Source organism: Camelus bactrianus, chromosome 12, assembly GCF_048773025.1.
Source record: "Camelus bactrianus isolate YW-2024 breed Bactrian camel chromosome 12, ASM4877302v1, whole genome shotgun sequence".
In the NCBI taxonomy this organism is placed as follows: domain Eukaryota; kingdom Metazoa; phylum Chordata; class Mammalia; order Artiodactyla; family Camelidae; genus Camelus; species Camelus bactrianus.
Window position 1 is genome coordinate 25,722,418 of NC_133550.1, and position 20,593 is coordinate 25,743,010.

A 20,593-nucleotide genomic window follows, 5' to 3' on the forward strand; every position below is an offset into this window, starting at 1 on the left:
TGTGTGTGTGTGAGAGACAGCCAGGGTGCTTAGGGAGGCTCTACCTGCTCCACGTTCTGCCCATCCCTCGTGGAGCATCTCCTCTGTTCCAGAAACTGAGCTCGGCACTGAGGAAGAAGGAAAGTGTGCCCCCAAGGCATTTATAGTCCAGAAGGAGGCTAGGGGAGATGCATTTACTTTACCCGCCTCCAAAAAGTGACATTGCCTTGTGCTCAGCTGTGGTAGGAAGTGTGGGTGGCACTATTTAGGCAGTACTTGGTGTGTGTGTGGGGGTGACAGTGAGATGTCTGGAAGCCTAATTTAAAGTAGTAAAATCAACATGTGGCTGAAATCCGATGCTTGCAGACAGTACGGACTCTTTAAAAAGACAGTGTTTCTCTAGAAGAATAAGACTTGTCTATGGCTTAAAAAGTTCTTCATGGAAAAAAGAGACCCTCATGGTGCTGGAGGAGCCAGCAGGATGAGGATGAGGTAATCTGTGTGATGGCAACTGTTTCCTGAGGCGACGGAAGACAGACACAGCTAATTCCTTAAGGAACTGTGGGCTCGTCCGTGGAGGAGACTGAAACGCAGACGTGAAACAGAACATGTCTACAGAGTGTCAGTCCTTTCAGGGGCTGTAACAAAATACCGTAGACTGGGGGGCGCGTATGAACCACAGACGTTACTCTCTCAGTTCTGGAGGCTTGGAAGTCCAAGATCAAGGTACCAGCAGATTCAGTGTCTGGTGGGGCCTGCTTCCTGGTTCACAATATTTTTGCTGTGTTCTCACATGGCAGGAGGAGCGAGGGAGCTGTCTGGGGTCTCTTTTGTAGGGCCACTAACCCCAGTTGTGAGGGCTCCACATGAGTAACCAACCACCTCTCAAAAGCACCACCTCCTAATGCCATCTCTTTGGGGTTAGGACTTTAGCATGGTAACCTGGACAAGGTACAAACATTCAATCTAGCAGAGCATTACATATGTAAGAATTAATTTGGTAATTACAAATTGTGGAAGAGAAGCATGAAAGTCAGGTGGGTCAGTGACCATGAGCTCTTAGGAGAATCTAGTTTCACAACATATTTAATGTTTTTAGAAAGAGGTGGTTCTGAGGCTGCCTTCTTCTGATAAACAGATTGTTTACTGGGGAGGAGGTGGGGGGGGGAGATGGAGTAGAGGTGAAGTGGGGCAAGTATGTGATATTTTTGGAACAGTGTGAGATGCTAAGTAATTTCCTGATAAGATTAGTTTCCTCCTAGGTTAAACCTGCACTGTGGTCATTCTCTTACTAATGAAAATGTCAAAGGGTGTGTGTCCTGAGCCCTGAGCACCCTCGAAAGAGTTGGCTTTGAGATAAGGGTGGGATCAGTTTTCGTGGAGTACCTTATTTTGATTTGAAGTTTGTGAATTTCACAATATAAGTAAGTCACAGTCTTTATTTTCCTTGTCACTTTCCCACTGGATGTGTGTGTTGTGCGGAGGGGTGGAGGTATTGCAACAGTTCAGAATACAGCAAAATTTGAAAAGTCAAACACTAAGAATTATTAACCTAATGTTGCTGGAAACAAGTCCTTTAATTTTCCAGAAGAGGAAAACTAGGAAATAATTACACTAGTGAAAAACACTTCTTCCTTCCTGCTTGCTCACAATTCCATTCTCCTTAACCAGTTACATTTTTTAAAAATTTTATTTTAAAGTGAAAGCAAGTTTATTCCGGAAGATACACACTCCATAGACAGAGTGCAGTCCGTATCACTCAGAAGGGAGAGTGGCTTAGGAGATACACACTCCATAGGCAGACTGCGAGCCATTTCAAAAGGCGAGAGGGAGAGAGACCCAAAGGTGTGGGGTGTTTAGTTTAAAGTAAAAGTAGATACACAGTCTATAGACAGTACGGGCTCTCTGAAGGCAAAAGAGAGTCTGTAATACGTATATTAAAGGAAACAAGTAAAGAGCTGTCTCATTGTGTTTAAGGCTGTGAATGTTACCGAACCAAAGTTGGATCCACTTCCCTGGGCGCGGTAAAGCCAATCTATTGACGCCGGGTTGGGGTGAAGGAAAATGCAGCCTTTATTGTTAGGTAGTAGACAAGGAGTCCTGGACAGCTAGTGCTGAAAAAGCCCAACTCTCTGATGGGTTTCAGGGAAGCACTTTTAAAGTCCGGGTGAGGGACTGGCGTCCCAGGGTACATGATCAGCTTGTGCACAGTTCTCCGACTGGTTGATGGTGAGGTCGTGGGGCCACGTCACAGTGGGTAACGTTATCAATCCTCTGGCTCCTTTAGGTCTGGGGTCTAAGTGTTCATGGTCATCAAGGAGTTAACATCTTCCATTTGGTGGGGTTTTAGCATCTGTAAAACAATGCAGGAAGTGTGCATCAGATACCATTATCTGGGTACTTCAGAGAGAAATGAGAGCAGAGGAGATGGGGGAGGGTCTGTCCTGGGAAGGCTCCATCAGGTCCTGCTTGGTTCCACGAAGACTGAGGAGTTTGTATTGGCCTGTATCTTGAGAAAACTGCTCCCAACCCTGGCTTGGTGCTGTTAGCTGTGAGGGACAAATACAACTTCACATTTTGTAAGTAAAGCTAATAGTCTGTTGTTGATCTAATTTCTTGACTTTTAGGGCATAGTTTACAAATATATATGCATTTTAAAAATAAATGGTGACACTTTTCATTTGTTTTTCTTCGTAAGAGCAGGGGAATTTCTTTTTAAAACAGATTTCCCCCAATGACTAAAATAATACACACTCAAGGCAGAAAACTTGGAAATTAGAAAAAAATGGAGAAGTTTCTGGAAAATCTCTTCCTTTCAGGGAAACTGTTGGTTTTGTTTTGAGCAAAATTCATTCCTGCTGATTTTCCTTTGTCTCATCCTAGCAGTTCTTTCTGGTTTGGAAATCTGGCTTGTGGAGGGCTTGTCAAGGACATGGCTCTCCTTCCCTGCCTCCTCTCTGGACTCTTGAATTTGGAGGACTTGGGAGGCAGTCACCTGGCCTTCTCACCCTGTCAGCTTCCTGTCTTTGAATTTGTTAAACATTGAATTCCATGGTCTGGTTAATGGAACATCTCGGAGCCCCTGACTCATGAATGTGTGTCCCTAGGGCTTGTGTCTAAGTTTGGGGTTTGACAGTCAGAATGATCTTATAGAGGGAAGGAGCTCTCATGTGGGAAGTGTTGGGTCCAGATTCTGGCCCCAGTACTCATTTGAACTGTAGCGGTGACAAGTTCAACTCAGCTTGTTCATGTGTGAGTGGTGTTGACTGAAGGAAAAAAAAAAAAAAGCACAACCTAAAAGTTGAGAATTATGTTTTATTTGGCGGACACAAAGAGGACTTAAGCCCAGGAGACAGCCTCTTAGATAGCTCTGAGGGACTGTTTCAAAGAGGTAAGGGAGGAGCCAGGATATATAGGCGTTTTTTCCAAAAAATAAATAAAAATTAAAAACCAAAAAAACAAGAAGCAAAAAACAAAAAACAAAGAACAAACAACCCCCCCCCCCCAAATGAGATAGCGGAAACATCAAAAGATCAACGTTAATTAAAGAAAGCCAGACATCTCAAGTTAATGAATTAAGTGCTTTTCTCTGTAGGGAAGATGCAAGAGCCTGGGCTTATTGAAATCATTCCTTTGATAAGCACCTTGAATATTAGTGCCAGTATCCTGTTTTTCTCCATCCTGAATCCCCTCAGGGTGCACAGTTGGGGGCAGCTGCAGTGGCTGATGGCTTGATGGCTGCAACATCCTCTGTGTCCTGATACAGCAGGAGACATTCTTTGTCCATGGTGGCAACTCTTAGATAAAACATCTGCTTTATCTGGTACCTAGCAGATTCTCAGAAAGAATCCTTTCCGTGAACTTCATGCCCACCAAAACCAGTTTGTTTCTTCCGTTAAGCAGTGTTTACTGAGCACCACCTGGGTACCAGGCCTTGCTTGAGGTACCGGACCCCAGAATAGAAAAATCCCTACCTTCAGGGAGCTTGGATTCTTGTGGGGGAGGCAGTAATAAACAAGGTAGCTAAATATATGATATATTAAATAATGGTAAGTGCTAGAGAGAAAAGAGTAGAGCGTGGAAGAGGAGATACGGGGGGTGTGTGTACTGAGGGAGAAGGAACATTGAGTTATTTAACCTGTGATGTAGCTGCATGTTGTCTCCATGTGTAATGGGTCTTTATGCTCCAGCTGGAGGCCACAATTTACCCCTGTTGAATATAACTTCCTTGCTGTCCCTGGCATGGTGTTTGAGGAGGAGGTGGGTTCTGGATCTTGCCTGGCTGGGAATGAGGGCTCGGCAACAAGGTAGGGTTGGTAGGGTTTGACAGGTGTGTGTGTGTGTGTGTGTGTGTGTGTGTGTGTGTGTGTGTGTGGTCTTTGGATATCCATGGAGAGTGCTTAGAATAGTGTCAAGCATTCAGGAAATTTTTGCTTTTATATGTTAACACTGTATTATGTCCTCTGTTATAAAACTCAAGGCTTTAAATAGAACCCAGACAGGCCACTTTCTTGGAAAAAGTGCCCAGTACTGGAAGCAATAATTACATAAGAGCCAAATTTGGAGCACAGATGTAATGTTGAATCCCCCACCCCCATCTTTCCCACACTGGTACTTCTCTTTTCAAATCTCCCATCTTCTCTCCTCCTCCCCCTCTTTCACCCCCTGGGGCCATTTTGGAGAAACTGGTTTTAAGGCAGGAACCACAGTTAATGTATATGACAAAGGCCCCTTGTGAGATTATCTACTGAATCAATAGGCAAAAGGAAGAAACTGTTCTCAAAGAATAATCACATTTCTAAAATGTACATGGATAAAGGGAAGAGGATGAAAAATCCAACAAAGATGTGCTTGCTGACTGATGGGGGGAAAAAGTACAGTGCTTTCCTAAACCCTAGCCATATCTTATTTAGTGACCAAATTTGGGTTTTGGAAAATATAGAAATCCATTCAGGAATGCAAGCTTATTCTATGTGATTTATACCTGCACTTTCTCATTACTTCTCAGTGGTGCTCTTAAATTTAAGGAAAAGGATCATTTCTGATATTAAACTTCAGAAATGTTATTGAAGACTTCTGCTAATTATTTCAGTTTTCTATGCAGTGAAGTATTGTGGAGAGTTTTAGAATTTACATGGCTCTGGGTTAGAATGTCAGATAACTTATAATGATGGCTGACTACCATCATCATTATTATTACTATTAGTAAACTTGGTGTTATTAATAACACTAAGTGAAAATATAACATTAATAATTAATGTTTGAGGGGAGGGTATAGCTCAGTGGTAAAACACATGCCTAGCATGCATGAGATCCTGGGTTCAATCTCTAGTACCACCATCAAATAAATAAATAAATAAGTAAGTAAACCTAATTACCTCCCCCTGCAAAAAAAAAAAAAAACCCATAAAATAAATTTTTTTAAATAAAAAAAATAAACATTAAAAAAAGAATTAAAACTTAAAAAAATATTTATAGCTAAGGCATGGATGTAATCTAAATGTCTTTCGACAGATAATTAGAAGTTGTGGTATGTATATATACAATGGAATACTACTTAGCTATAGAAAAGAATAAAATTATGCTATTTGCAGCAACATGAATGGACCTAGAGATTATCATACTAAGCAAAGTGAGTCAAAGACAAATATGATATCACTTATATGTGGAATCTGAGAAATGACACAAATGAACTTATTTACAAAACAGAAACAGATTCACAGACATAGAAAACAAACTCATGGTTACCAAAGGGGAAAGGGGAGGGGGAGATAAATTAGGAGTTTGAAATTAGCAGACACAAACTATTTTATACGGGATAAATAAACAACAAGGTCCTACTGTATAGCACAGGGAACTATACTCAGTAACACATAATAACCTATAATGAAAAAGAATATGCATATGTGTAACTGGATCACTGTCCTGAATACTGGAAATTAACACGACATTGTAAATCAGCTATACTTCAGTTTAAAAAAAGGAATGTGTACCAACTGGGCAATCGGATGAGGTCTCTCAAAGTTAATATTAAGAATTAACTTAATGGAAAAGATTCTGAAGAGAAGAAAATATAGATGTATGTATATGTGTAACTGAAACACTTTGCTGTACATCTGAAACTAACACAACATTGTAAATCTACTATACTTCAAAAAAACAAAAAACAAACCAAAAAAACCCCCAAACTATAAAACTTTCTGACAGAAGCCAAATCAATCAGGTTAAATTATAGCATCTATGTTGTGCCAAACACTCACACACATCAATCCATTTAATCATTACAACAACCCAGTGAGATGATAATTACTTCACGTGTAAGAAGACACTGTGAAATCACTATAATTTCTCTGCGTGTTCACTCAAATGCCTTCATTCAGAGAGAGAAATAAGCACAGATACAAGGTGTGGGTGGTGTGATGCTGCATTCTAGAACTGTAAGATTTTCATTTCCAGGTAATGGAGTTTTGGGTGTATCAGAAGTTCTCAATTGCTAGGTGTAATGACGGGCAGCCTGCTGCTTCCCTTCAAGTTCCCAGCTGCCTGGGGAGCCTCTGCACCAGGAATCCCGGGGGAAGAGAGAAAGAGAAATCATGACTGTCTCAGCCTGGTCACCAGATACCCCATCTGGGCAGGCCTATCCATGGGGATTTTCCAACCTGTTTCCTTCCCTGCAAAATAGAGATTACAGGCTGGACTCTTCATTCCTTTGGGAACTGAGAATAATCAGTTTATCCAGTTTATTTCCCAGGTCGACAGATCAATTTAGGAGAAAGCAAAGTTAGAAACTTCCTGGGAGTTTTGCGGAAGACTCTGCAAAAACACCAGACCTTTAGGATTCCATTCAGTCGGCATGCACAGGGCCCAGTATCGTGGGCATGAAATATAACGGTGGTTCCGTATTGTATCCATAGGCGGACTGGGCTTCTGCCCTACAGAAGGCTGAAGTGCTTCACACGCTGCCCTGTACTAGTGACCTCCTATGACTTTTCAACTCAGTTGTTCTCTTGATCAACAAAAGAAATCTTTTTTTATTTTTTAACGGGATGCAATTTATTTAAATGGAGGTACTGGGGATTGAACTGAGGACCTTATGCATACTAAGCATGTGCTTGCTTTACCACTGAGCTATTTCCCTCCCCCCAAAAAGTGATCTTTTAAGGTAAATAACATTTTTCTTTCCTTACTTTCTAAATCTCTTAATCTCACTAAGCCTCAGTTTTTTTGTCAGCAAAATGAACATGATATAAATACCTGCCCTCAGGTGGCCATTGTTCATTGTAACCAAGGTAACAGATTTTTCTCCTGGATTCTAGAGGTCATTTGGTATGAGTAGAGAGGGCAAGGTTTTGGAGTTGGCCAGGCTTCCCGTTCACGTGCTACCTCGGTTCACACATCTGTACAGTGGGGTTAAGCTTTCTACCGCAAGTGTTCTTGAAGGTTACCTGAGGTCTGACCTTTGTTTAATAACCTGGGCCAGGATTCCGTTTCCTTAGATCGGTATTGCACCCTTCACCCTGAAAGCCTTGGGTGTTTACCAGTCCTCCAGTTCTTTCTTTTTCAATCCTGGCTCAGAGCCTCGGAAGACTTGGTGGTTGGGGGATGGTTCTCAGCAGAGGGGGACTTGGAATTTGACTGTTTTAATTTTGATTTTTTTTTTTTTAGGAAAATTATTCTTAAGGAAGTAAAGTCCTAAACTGAAAGAATTTTAACTTGTCACACACACCCTAGAAAAACTTGCATCACACCTGGAATTGATTTTGTGGTCAGGAGTTGAAAGTGGCCTCTTTTAACCTTGGGGGAACAAATGCCTTTCAAACCTCAATATTCTGCTTTCTTTTCTAGGACATTCTTTAAGCAGCTGTTTGAAAAGTTTTATTTTGTTATGCGTTTCATAAAGTCCTCACTTTATGAAAAAGTTCCAGGTGAAGAGGGGTAATTAGTGGCTTCAGTGAGGGGGTGAAGCACTGGCACATTCGTGCAAGGGATCTGGCGCAGAACTTGTACGTTGTGGTGCCATGCCGTCCCTGTCTTCGCCTTTCCTTAGGTGTTCTAGATGAAACAGGTCCCCCCGCCCCCCACTGTTGTTTCGGTGATGACACACGGGGGACAAGGATGCAGCTCTAAGCAGGCGAGTATCCTTTGTTGGATACTGTGGGTTGACCCTCCACTTTCCGTGTCTGCTGCTTGCTTCCTGTCCAGATCGTTGGTGAAGCACGCACAGCTTGATCCGCATGTTTGTTTCAGGCCCCTAATACGTTCATTGAAGTAAATTCTGTTTCTCTTCTTCCTTCCACGTCAAATCAGTCTTTCTAGTCCACACTTCCCAGCTGAGCTACCCCTCTCCCTGCGTCCCCCTCCCCGCCCCAGGGTGTGGGGCGGTGGGGTGGCCAGGTCACTGACCCCTAGCCTGGAGGAAAGGTGGGGCGGGAGGGCGCTTCCTCCAGGCCTTGGACTTCCTGTGCAGCCTGGAGGGAAACGGAGCTGGAGGGTGTGTGAACCCTCAGGTCATACAAGCCACACAGACATTCTTGCACAGCGAAGAAAATTTAAACCATTGCACCCTCCCCCCCAATTAATGGCAATTCAGTTTCCAGGGCAACTGGAATGTAGCTTTTATTTATAAATTGATCAACTGTAGGGTGATGTTAAAAAAGCTACTTTTCCTTTTGTCAGTCCTTAGCAATAGCAGGTTGTTGTTTTTTTTTAAATAGCGGGAGCAGCTGTCTTCATTTTCCAGACTGCAGTGGCCTGTTTTCACCTGGGAGACCTCTGGTTTGCGCTCTCTGGCAATTCCATACGTTGACCTTTGCACGTGCATTTGGCTGCAGGTGCCAGCTTTGGCACCTTGATGCCTCTGCTCTCAGCGTTGGAGTTGTTTATCTGGGGGTGGCCCGCCCTGCGAGGGCAGTCGGCACATCAAAGCGTGTTCAGTTATTCTAGCAGTGTGCTAAACTGCTTGTGTTTACTTTTGTTTCCAAGGCTGTCGTTTAATTTTATTTTTTTAATACATGAAAGTCTTTTTTCTCTCACTAGGTTTTACTCCCCACTTTGCCCCCTTCCCCATGAACAGTCACACAGACTAGAGAAGTTTTTGAAAGTCTTTGTCGAAATTTCGTACAGAAAGAGAGGGTAAAAAAAAAAAAAAAGCCCCAAATCTCACCAATCAGGCATAAACTCTCTTAACATTTTGGAACCCCTCCTTCTACTTTTCAGGTACATAGTTTGTTATACTGGATGTACAGTTTCCCCTCTGATTTTTTTTTTTCATTAAAAACTGTAGGTTTCATGTTAATAGATCCTCAGTACACAGACCCAAGGCTACCCCCACCCCACCTCACCACCAGCCGCCCTCGTCCCAGTTTCTTCCCTCCTCCTTTCTTGGCTGACTTGGCCTTGAGTCAGACAGACCTGCTGTGAACCTCACTTAGCTCCTGCACTAGCTAACTGCATGTCCTCGGGCACCTGCATTCTTCTAAGCCTCCATTTTCCTATTTGCAGAACAGGGACCAGGGTGATCCCCAATTACAAGTTATTAGAATTCTGAGTCAGGCTGTGAAGGGTGCGGCGTGGGGTGTGGAGCAGGGGTAATGCGGCTGCCGCCGCCCTCCTGCCCGCAGCCCCTTCCAGGATTTGGCTTGGCTGGTTCTGCTTGTCTGGTTTTGGAAGAAGAACCAGAAAGGAAAGGGAAGCAGAATGGGGGAGGTGTTCCAAGAAGCCTCCCTCCCCCTGCCCCCGGCTTCTAGGTATAAAGTTCTCGAGCGTTTGCTTAGGACACTGCCTGAACCCTCCAGGGCCGGACGTCGGGTGGGATCAGCCCTGGCCAGTTCAGTGAGGTGGGAGAGGTGGGCCGGGGGCGCCAGGCCCGTGGGCGATCTCCTTGCAGGGGGGTCTGCCTCCCTAGTCTGTCCTCTTCTGGTCTGCCTTTGGGTGGCCCCCACCCGACTCCCCCCAAGCCTCTGGCATTCTCCTGATGACCTGCATGTTTATCACCCCATCTGCGCCTAAGCAGGAGGGCAAGAAAGGATTTCTGTGGAAAGGAGTCTCTTTACACACTGCTGATGTGAGGCTCTCCAAGGTACTAATCCACCTGATTTGTACATGAATTGCTCTGACTTAGCCTTTAATTACTCCAGGGGACTTTCACCTCCTTGGTAGGTAGGAGAAAGGCCATTCCTCTGATAAAACCAATAAAACCGGACTCGGTGGCGCTGAATATGGAAATGGTTCTTCTTTGCCCATTTTCTGCAAGATCACTGTCCTTCTGAGAGTGGAGGGCCATGGAGGGGTGTCTTTCTTTTTCTTCATGTATTGCCCGTGAAGAATGAGTCCCGTGCACTTGGTACTTCAGCCATGCCGTTTAAGGACTGTGAACAGACTTAGTCAAAAAAGCCACCTTGAGTGTGGTGGATGGCAGAGGAGAGGAGAATTCAGGAAGAGGCGGTGGGTTGAATTTTATGAGAGCAAGAATGAGATGAAACAGCTTAATGCCTCATGGCCCCCGTTCAGACTCCCAAGTTTGTCTCTTAAAAAAAAAAAAAACCTTTCAAGGTCTGGTCTTGTGGCTTGGAAGGATTGCCGATTCTCTCCCTACTCCTGTGGTGCCATCTCTGCACCTCAGATGGTACGAGAGCCATGTCTGCAAATGTGTTTGGACCTGTGCATTAGTAAGCCTGCACTGAGCAAGAATCGAAGGTTTACAAAGCCAGGCCTTAAAAGAGCTGAATGTGACTGTCTCCCTGGACACTGTCAGCCTGAACAGGTTGCTGTCATCTACATTTTAAAACTCTGTGTTGCCTGAAGACAGAACCTAAGCTGCTTTGAATTTTTTTACTCCGCAGTGGCAACTTAGACTCCGTAGTACAGCTGGCAAGGAAGAAGACCCCAAGAACCTTTCGGATGAACTTGCTTCTGGTAGTTCTTCTTGGAGTGCTGGTCTACAGACATTTCTTTTTTTTTTCTTGAGACTCTGCATCCTCTGTTCAAATGAGGTTTCAGCTCGCAAGGTGACAACATGTTTTGTTTGCAAGCCTGTGCCCTTCGTTTTCAGATTCCTGCTGTCGGTGGAGTGGGAGCCTGCTGAGTTTCCCAGATGGGAAAACTGCCTCCTGCCTCCTGCTTCCGGTCTGGCTTCTCTCCAGACGAGCCTGCTTGTTTCCTTTCTCTGGAACCTCTCCTTGTGGCCAAAGGTTTCATCAAGGATGTGGTGGTCACCAGACCTGACCTCCACACTCTGACCTTTGTAATCGCCTCTAGTGTTGCTGGGCTCACCTCAATTAGGGGGACTGTGGCTTCCAGAGCTGTGACTGTAACTTCTGCCAAGGGGGTGGACGGCTACTGGGGGACCCAGAGAGCCTTGAGCAGTGACATATTTTAATCTAGAATTTAGGGTGGGCATCAAGTCACTGCTCGCCATTGTCACGTCAGTCTCTCTTTGCTCCTGGCTTCTCAGCCATCTCTTATGCTTATTTTTCCAGTTAATTCTCCTACTGCCCAGTGGACTGACTTTGTAAATACCTGATTAGGGTGGTGTTGTAGATGGTACTGAATCTTAGAAAACTTACTGCCAGGAAAAGGACCGTAATCCAGTGGTCTCTTAGTAATCAAAGAAACCAAGTCCTGGAGGCCACACCTTTCTTTGAGACCTGAGAATCCACTGCCTCCTCCATTCTGACCTTGGAGAGGTGGGTGGGGGAAGGAGTGCTGGCTCACCTGAGGACACATTCTTTTTCTAATTATCAAAGCTGGTTAGCAGGATTTGGATGTGCTTGGCTCTGAGGCCTCTCATAATCTCTCCTTTCTTCCTTACCAGGCTCACCTAGAATTTAAAGAAGGTTAAGCCAGTTGTGAAATGTATCACCTTTCAGAAACGAATAGCATCTTAATCCACTCCCTTTGAAAACATGTCAGACTGGGATCTGTAAGCCTGGGTGTAATCTGGTACGCCCTGAGGTTGGGGCCTCCAGCTGGGGCACGCTGGGGAGACTGGTCCAACTCCAAGTTTGTTTTCTGGCTCCAAACAAACGAGTGGCTGTTTGACGATTGGCACGAGACGCGGTTTTAAAAGCACAGCCATATAGGGTATGGCAGGCTGGTAACCAGGGGGTTTAACGAATGAGGTCATGGAAGGCCCAGATGAAACGTTTAATGTGTATCACAAGTGCAATTAATCTTATTAACGTGCTGGGCCCAGGCCTGCTCTCCCTGCCCCGGCAATGTGGGGGTACTGGAGGGGCCCCTTTGAAGGACTCTGTTCTTTGATGCTACAGATGGGTAACAGAAGTGTATCACACTGGGTATCTGGTATCATAAAGGCCTTTTGTGTGCCCGTGCTGATGCATTCTGCTCTGAGAAGCAAACAGAAAAACTTGATGCAGATTGATAAGAGATACAAAAGAGGATGGATTGCAAATGCAGTTTGATAGCTGTGGACTCTGGGATCAGACTGAATCATGGCAAAGGAAGGGAGTCCCCTCGGTGCCCAGTGTGCTGCTCAGTCCAGCACAGTATTCCAGGAGTAAGATTTAGAAACACAGGAAACAAACACTGGAGAAGGTGCCGAGATGCTGAACCTGAACTGATAGGTTAGCGTAGGGGTTCTGAGGAGAGAGAGGTGAGCGAGGGCTGCTGTGGTGAGGATGGCTTCCGGGGTGGGGTGGCCTCAAGTAGGAGGGTCACAAGGTGAGGGGGCAGGGTCGGGGAGCACAGGATGCTCCTGTGGGAGAGATCAGCGGGCCCAGTGTATGGTAGGGGAAAGGCTGGAAGAATTTAAAAGCAAGGGGTGGCACACTTTGCCTCTTTCACAGTGCGTGGAAGAGAAGACCAGTGCAGGATCGCATCCTTATAAGGCTGCTGCCCGGTTGTTTTTCAGCCCATTTTTTTTAGCAGTCCTCTAAAATCCCAGCTAGACTCCCTCCTGCCGTTCTCTCTGTTGTGTAACAAGTAGCCTTGGGGACAAAGAGGTTTAAAATTGTGAGTTCAACAGATGTGGTTTGGGTGTGCTAGGATCCTCTAATGAATACGGAATCCACTCGCTACGTGAATAATTGATAAGAGAAAAGAATTATCTGTTCCTGTGTAATGTACCCATTTGCTCATAATTAATGAAGGTCACACTTGAACCACTATTAAAAGTCTGTTCTTTCCAAGTTTCCTTGTTGTGTGCTTATGCGGGTCTGTCACCTGCAGGACTTCTCAGAGCCTTTAATGTTTGAAAGTGCATTGGGAATCTGTGAGGGTGGGTAGTGGAGGAGGAGGGGGATGACCCTTTCTGTCCACAGGGCACCTTGGAGGCTGAGCGGTTTGTGGGGCGCGTGCTGCTTGGCAGTGCTGTGTGCTCCGCCCGGGCCCTCTTACTGCCCTCTGTTTGTCCATTTACTTTTCCTGCCCATAAGATAACAGCATCTCTCGAACCAAGGAGGGTGAAGGGGCTGTTACATCCCCCCTTCCTTTTTCCTTGCTCTGGGAAACAGGAACAGCAAATGTCTTTGATGGCTGTACAGAAAGGTTGCCTACAAGCTAAATTTGGGCAGGATGAGTCCCTGAGTCCTCATATAAATGGAAATGGAGCCCCAGTTCTATCTCCTGCCATTAAAAAAAAAAAATAATCTTCCCGTGTGGCAGGGGGAACAACCGGAGAGTGGCCGGGATGAATCAGCATGCCTTGGCCGGGCACCAGGATAAGCATGTGTCTCTAGACGTGGCACCCAGCCGACTGTCAACCCTGGTGCCATGAGAACACAGCAGCAAGCAGCACATCGTGCTTTTAAGGTCAAGGACAGCAGCGCCGAACATCCCAGAAACAGGAGTTCTGGTTCTTTCCTTCAGGAGGAAGGTCTTCCTTGCTCCAGAGCAGTTGTCGTTTTACTTTAGCTTAGCATTCTGCTGTGCTTTCTGGCAGGTTTTCCTTCCTTTTTGTTCATTTTCACCTGCGCGCATTCCAGGCCAGTACCGCTCACTGTCCAGTAGAGTCCTATAAGCTGCATGTGGCTATTTGCATGATTTAAAATTAAATAAAACTTAGAACTCTGTTCCTCATTTCAAATTCTCAGATGCCACGTGCGGCTGGTGGCTACTCTTTTTCGGACAGTACAGATACAGAATGTTTCCATCCTTGCAGATAATGCTGTTGGATAGCGCTGATGTGTATCAGCCATGCTGATCCTCATTTGGGGAAACTTTCTGGATGCCCTCAGCGCCTCTACCTATTTTAATGTCTTAGGGGTCGCAGTACCACAAGTGAGGAACGTCTGAGAGACATGGGCTGTAAATACGAAGCTGGCCCCGGTGGCCCTTCCTACACGCATTCATTGGGGCAGAGCAATACATGCTCTCAGCCTAAAAGATCTCGGGGCTCTGTGGGTTTAGCTCAGTGTGACAGCCCTTCCTGTATTCATCACAAGGTTTTCACTTTGCACACCTAAAAGGTATCTCAGGACAGTGTTTCCCTGCTCATCACACTTTAAAATCTAGTTCAGGAGCCTCTAACCCAACTTGTTGAAAATTTCTCTTGAGCCCTCCCAGTGGCTTGCTCGCTTGCTCCTGGAAATCACCGCTTCCTACTGTGCTTATGCGCAAGGCTGCTTTGATTTGCTGGTTGATCTCTCCCTGATTTTGTAGAAAGATCTCTCCCAGACAAGATTTTTCTCTTTTGTTTGGGTCCATGATACTTTATTTGATGTCTTTGCTGGAACAGAGGCTGGAAGGAAGACGTGTGAAGGAGTCATTATCTAGACTCCCTTCTGCTCGAGCTATCCCTGGATTCCATTTGCAAGGGAAGTGTGGTCTTAGGATGAAGGGGGCTTGGTGTTTTATTCCGCACACAGTATAAGGCTGGTGCTTGTTCTGTCTGTATTGCACCAGGTACCCCAGTCTGTCTGGGACATCAGTAGGTGACTGCCTGTTTCTGCAACTGGAGAGGAGATGGAAAGTAGGAATCCCTGAGTTTGGAATTGAGCCTCACTTAGAGAAGGCACCTGTTGACTTGGCAAGTTTACCCTTCTCAACTGACACAGGCTGGACCTCAAACTGGCCAGGAGTCAGAGCAGCTGAGTGTCTGTCGTGCTCCTGTCATGGGCACGGTGCATATATTGTCCCTGACTTAATTGGGGTATCTATGCCATTTGCATTTTTAAAAAAAGGGTCAGTAGTTTTTTTCTTAAGAGATATGTGATGCAAACAAAACACCCCACACAGGCAAGGGGGTGGGGCTGGAAGTAAGACAAACTTGATTAGGCTATGAGCCAAGAAAGGGCAGAAAGGCAGGGACCACACGGTCTCTCCCAGCTTTAAGTGCTTGGTACAGAGCCAGGCCCCAATAGGCACTCAATAAATAGTTGTTGAGTAATAGGTTGTATTATATTTTCAAACAGTTGTATAAAGTATATTGCTTGCACATTTTAAAGAGATGAAAGCTGACTCAGAGAGGTTAAGTAATTTGCCTTGGTCACACAGCTAGGACATGGCAGAGCTGTGATTCAGACCTAAGTATGCCTAAGCCATGGACCACACGCCTTCACTAGGCTCATATAGAGGGAGTGGTAGGGCCAGATTCATCGTGCCTCTCCCCCTCTCTCTTTCTCTTCTCCCCTTCCCCCATGTAGTTACTCTCAGATGTTTTGTTTGTTTGCTTTTTTATTGTTATATTTTTAACTTAAAAATATTTTATGCTGTGCACCTTAAACTTATATAGTGCTGTCTGTCAATTATATTAATAAAACTGGAAGAAAACTCTAATTTTGGTACAATTTCAGAATTACAGGAGAAAAGTTAGCAAGAAGGGCATAAACAGTGTTCAGACCCTTTGCCCAGGGGGGTGTGTGTGTGTGTGTGTGTGTGTTCTTAGACAGTCTTGCTTCGTGAGCCTGGGGTGGGGCCACACTGCCTGGGATTCCTGTGTGTCTGGGAGGTAGGGCGTGTCCCTTATGAAAGTTCACCCGGTGTAAAAACAGCGATGTGACCCCACCCAGGAACTGGGGCAAACCCCAGCGCAGCCCTCCAGGGCTTGCTAGATGTAAACACGAGAGAAGTGTCTTGGGTTTATAATTCTGCAGGGAAGAACTCTCCCTCTGAGAAATTGGAGGGTTTGGGGACTATAAGAGAAAAGTGGCTTGTAAAAAAGATGGCTTGTAACTTCCCAAACAGACGCTCTCAGGCATGATGGCATCATACCCTCCCCGGCTGCCAAGAACAATAACGGCTGCGTTCACAGACGCCTGTGTTCGCAGACGCCAGCACCCAGGCCGTTTCCTCTGCTCGCCATGCAATTAAACATGGATGTTTGTGCTTCGCTGTATCGGTTCCACGCCCACTGCACGGGTTTTTTTTCTTTTTTAAACCCTCTCCTTCTTGTTTTCACCTTAGTGCTGTTTTGTCCCTACTCTGTCCCTCTGGGTCACATCCTGCTAAGACAGCCGTGTTCTCAAAGGCGTTGTGTTTGGAGGGCAGGCGGGAGGGGACTCTCTTCTAAAGGGGTAAACAGTCTGGAAGTTTTCCAAATCAGGAGGCTTTCCCCGGATCTTGACACTGTCCTCCATTCCAGGGCCTGAGCTTTCCCTCTCCTGCCAGCTCCTTCCCTCGGAGCAAGCGTGGTTGGTAATCATCTTGGAAGCCTCCTTTCTTTGACAGTCCTCACCCTCACTCGACCTGTGCTGGACAGAAAGTGCCGGGAGGGTAGAGGTGGTGGCTGACGTCCCCACTTGGGCAAGGCAGGGCCCACAGCTTCTGATCAGCAAATATTTGCTGAATGAATAGGCCTCGGTGTACAGTTGCTACAATTACAGTTGACTTAAAAATAGGAGATCACAGAAAAGAGTGTAGATCTTAAAGGTTCTCATCACAAGGGAAAGAAAAGTTAACCATGTGTGGGGATGAATGTTAGCTAATCTTACTATGCTGAGTGTTTTTATACACATAAAATCATTATGTTGTACACTTGAAACAAATACAATGTTCTATGTCAATTATCTCAATGCATTGGTGGTCATTTTCTAATGTATGAAAATATTGAATCACTATTCTGTACACCTGAAACTAATATAATATTGTTTTGATTATATTTCCGTTAAAAAAATACAGGATCACAGCCCTTTAGGTTTTAGCTGCTTCTCTGGGATTTGCTTTCCAGTTCATTTTGTATTAATGAGATTTTTTAGCTTTGGAAGGGATCTTGGAGACCTCTGGGTCCAACTCTTTTCTGTTATTGCTTCCTACCGTTTCCTGGGTTTTTAATCTCTGAGAAGGCGGGAGAGCTGTTACACACGCACGTCTGAGTCATCCGTATGTGGACGACCCAGGGCGAGTCTCTCTTCCCTGACTGGCTTGCTCCTTTGACTTTCCTCAAGATCCTGGGAATGCTAACATGAGGGGGTCTCAGGGTGGGTGAGAAGTCCAGCAGCATCACCAAGACATGTGATTAAGGACTGACCAAAATGACTTGACCACGCTGCTCCTTGCTCAAAATCGCTCCCCTCGCCCCTCCTCCTTCCCCCTTAGACTCCTCCTTCTTCCTTAAGCAGTAACCCCTAGGGCTACAATATTCGCGCAGTTCGCTGTTTTGTATGTTTTTAATGGTGAGCCTTTGGTTTCCTCCATTGCTTGAATGGAACCACCTTGTCCCATTGGTCACACCAGTGGAAGCCAACTCTGCAAACAGACCCTATCAGGCCAGGGGAGATGTCTACTCCAGTCCCTTTATTTGATAGGAAGTGAGGGTTCAGACAGGGAGGTTCGTAGCCCAGTGCACGGGGTTAGCTGGCCATAGACCCGGGCTGGACCAGGGCACTTTCCACAGCATCCTTTGCCCTGCCAGCATCACACCCCACACCCATGAAACGGAAAATCTCTTACTGTATACTTTTTAGGATATGCTTTGAAGAGTCCTCAGACAGTTCAAAGTGAAAAATGAATGTTGAAAAAAGACCGTCTGACTTTCTACCTCAGCTGTGGCCTGTAGCGGCTGAGTGTGGACTGGAAGGAGCAGGGCAAGCAGAGAGATAGGAGACATGTTTTAAGTTTCCTTGGAAATAGTCATTGAAGCTTCTACAAAAGCTTATTTCTATCTACAGGTTTTTTTCCCCCCTCCTAACCAGTGATACCAAAAATAAGAGTGCTTTGGGGTTTTACATGGGCAGATGGAAGGCTCCCAAGGGACTTGGAGGCCTGTTCCTGCAACTGGGCAGTGACCATGCTGTCCTGTGCTGCTGCTGCCCCAGTGCCACCCACCACTGACCCCTCAGCCCTCACGGGGACAGTGTTGGAATCCAAAAGTTACCGAGATGACTTGTAGTCAGCACACCCCTCTGGGAGTCTACAGTTAAGGGACTTGAGACCTGATTGGATCTAGAGCTACTGTATACCTTTAAAGTGTTCCTGCAAGTCCTGCTGTGGCCGTTCCGTGTGCATCTCTAACCCCAGCTCACAGCAGAAGGTGGGGCAGATGCCTGCTTGGAGAACATCCAGCTGTGAGGATGGAGTGATGCCTCTGGCTGGAGAAGAGGTACCTTTTAAAGGTTGGGGAGTGAATCATCCAATCTTGTTCTTCCTCTTTTCTTTTCTTTTTTGTTTGTTGTTTTAAAACGGTAGTTTCTTTTATTTAAAAAAAAAAACTTTTTAAAAATAGAAGTACTGGTTATTGAACCCAGGACCTTGTGCATGTTAAGCATGTGCTCTGTCTGAGCTATTACCCTCTCTTTTCCTCTCTGTCTTGAAGATTGTTAGGACCCTTCATCTTTTCTGAGTTGCTACTCTGGTTTGAATCTGATTACGCAGCCTTTCTTTAAGTTTTCAAACACCCGGGCGGGAACGGTGGGGACCTATTTGATTTAGTGGAAACAACATAGGGGACCTGGATGGAAATTGAGCTTCTTTTCCTAACCAGTTGGGTTGTTTCTGGAAAAGGCACTTGACCTCAGTAAGTCTCAGTGTCCCTGTCTGTAACGTGGAGACGCTAAATGAGGACCCCTGTGGAAATACTTGGAAGTCTCAGAAAACCGTGGAGTACTTGGAGGTCCCAGTTGGAGTCACTGAGGTTGGTGGGAGGGAGGCTTCGGGACCAAGGTTTCAGGTGAGTTCCAGCATGTCTACAGAGCAGTGAAGTTTCTACTGGCAGGTTAATTTCCTTCCTAGAACTTGATCTCATCTGGAGTAAAGATGCCTGCTTGGTTGGGTTGTTGGAAGAAGTACAAGAAATACAAGTCAGGTGCCTGGTATGCCTGGCTTCATGGGGCCACAACACTGAAGAGTGGCCATCTGTGGTCACATAATAGTCACCGCATGATGTCACGCACTGGTTGAGCTCTTCAGACAAAACCGGTTAGTGAATTCTTCCCAGAGACGATAGGGTTCAGCTAAAATCCTCCCCTCCAGAGTACGGGGAGGCAAGGATGGGCTGAGATTGGAGGGGTTGGGGTTGAGAGTGGCTGGGTCCAGGAAGTCTGGCTACTTGTATCTTGACCTGAGTATTTGTTTGGAAAATTTAATTACCTTCTGGTAGTTGTGTAGAATTTGACAGGTCAGTGATCAGTGCCAGTTGAACAGTTAATAACTACCGTACTTTTTGCTGATAAAGATGGTAAAGCTATAAAGGCCATAACGTTCATAGGATTTGCTGAAGAGAAAAGACACGCTTTTGGTACGTGTCTTTTATTGTTTAAACTAGAAGCAGCGAATCTAGCGGGCATTCTTGGGGAATGATGTTTTTGCAGAAGTCAGTTTTTGCAAAATACTATTAAATGAAGTATTGCTTTTAGTCACTGACAAGTTAGTTTTATTTGATACATCCCTCAGGAGGGCTGGTCTGAAGGAACAGGGACCATAATTGGTGGATGAGCCTGGAGAGTTGGACAGTAAGGGGTGTGCATGCGTGTGTGTGTATGTGCGTGCGTGCGTGTAGGTAAAGTGCTCCACATTTCTTCCATGGAATGTAAAAAAAAAATGCTAGTTTATCCATGTTTTTTTCTGTGATTGCTCATGTGTGGCATGTCTTACTTTTCTTTAGGATGTGGAGAAAGAGAAGGAAACCCACAATTACCTCAGCAAAGAGGAAATCAAAGAGAAAGTTCACAAGTACAATTTAGCAGTCACAGACAAGCTGAAGATGACCTTGGTGAGCACGTATCATAATAATACTGTTCAGGTTGACACATGTTGAAAGATAGACATGAGATGTTGGTACTACAGTCTGTGTGTCTTAAAATCGCCAGGTCACACCTGCAGGTGTTTAATGATCAAGGTATGCAAGATTGGAACATGGGATATTTCTGCATCATTCAAATGAAAGCTGTGTTTTGAAGCAGCTTTATCTCAAAATGAGCCAACACTTATTAAAATTTTATTTTAAAAGATATTATGACACCCCCCTCTCCCCACCAAAGGATTTTTAGCATTGAGTGTAATCCTTGCCTGGTTAACGTATGGGCGGTAACTCAGATTCTAATGAGGCCCTAGATAAGTTTTATCTTGTGTAAATAAATTTGGAAGTGTCAGGAAAAGGATTTTGTGCCCATGGATTGGAACAGAATTGAGCTCAGATTTTTCTCAGCTGGTTGTGGGTGTGAGATGAAGTTTGTAATGTTCCGCTTCCGGCAGCGTTGGTTCAGGCTCCTGCAGCTTTGTG

The 20,593-nt window shown here is 45.3% G+C and overlaps 1 protein-coding gene across 3 annotated transcripts in view; it reads left to right on the top strand.

Annotated features, from left to right (window-relative positions):
• Positions 1-20,593, top strand: part of RASSF3 (Ras association domain family member 3) — a 121,665-nt gene that overhangs the window by 91,791 nt on the left and 9,281 nt on the right. For all 3 annotated transcript variants that reach the window (XM_074375074.1, XM_074375073.1, XM_010970513.3), the window contains one exon: positions 19,976-20,083. In XM_074375074.1, the coding sequence (XP_074231175.1) occupies positions 20,075-20,083 (9 nt within the window). In that variant the 5' untranslated portion in view covers positions 19,976-20,074. The remainder of the gene's footprint in view (positions 1-19,975; positions 20,084-20,593) is intronic.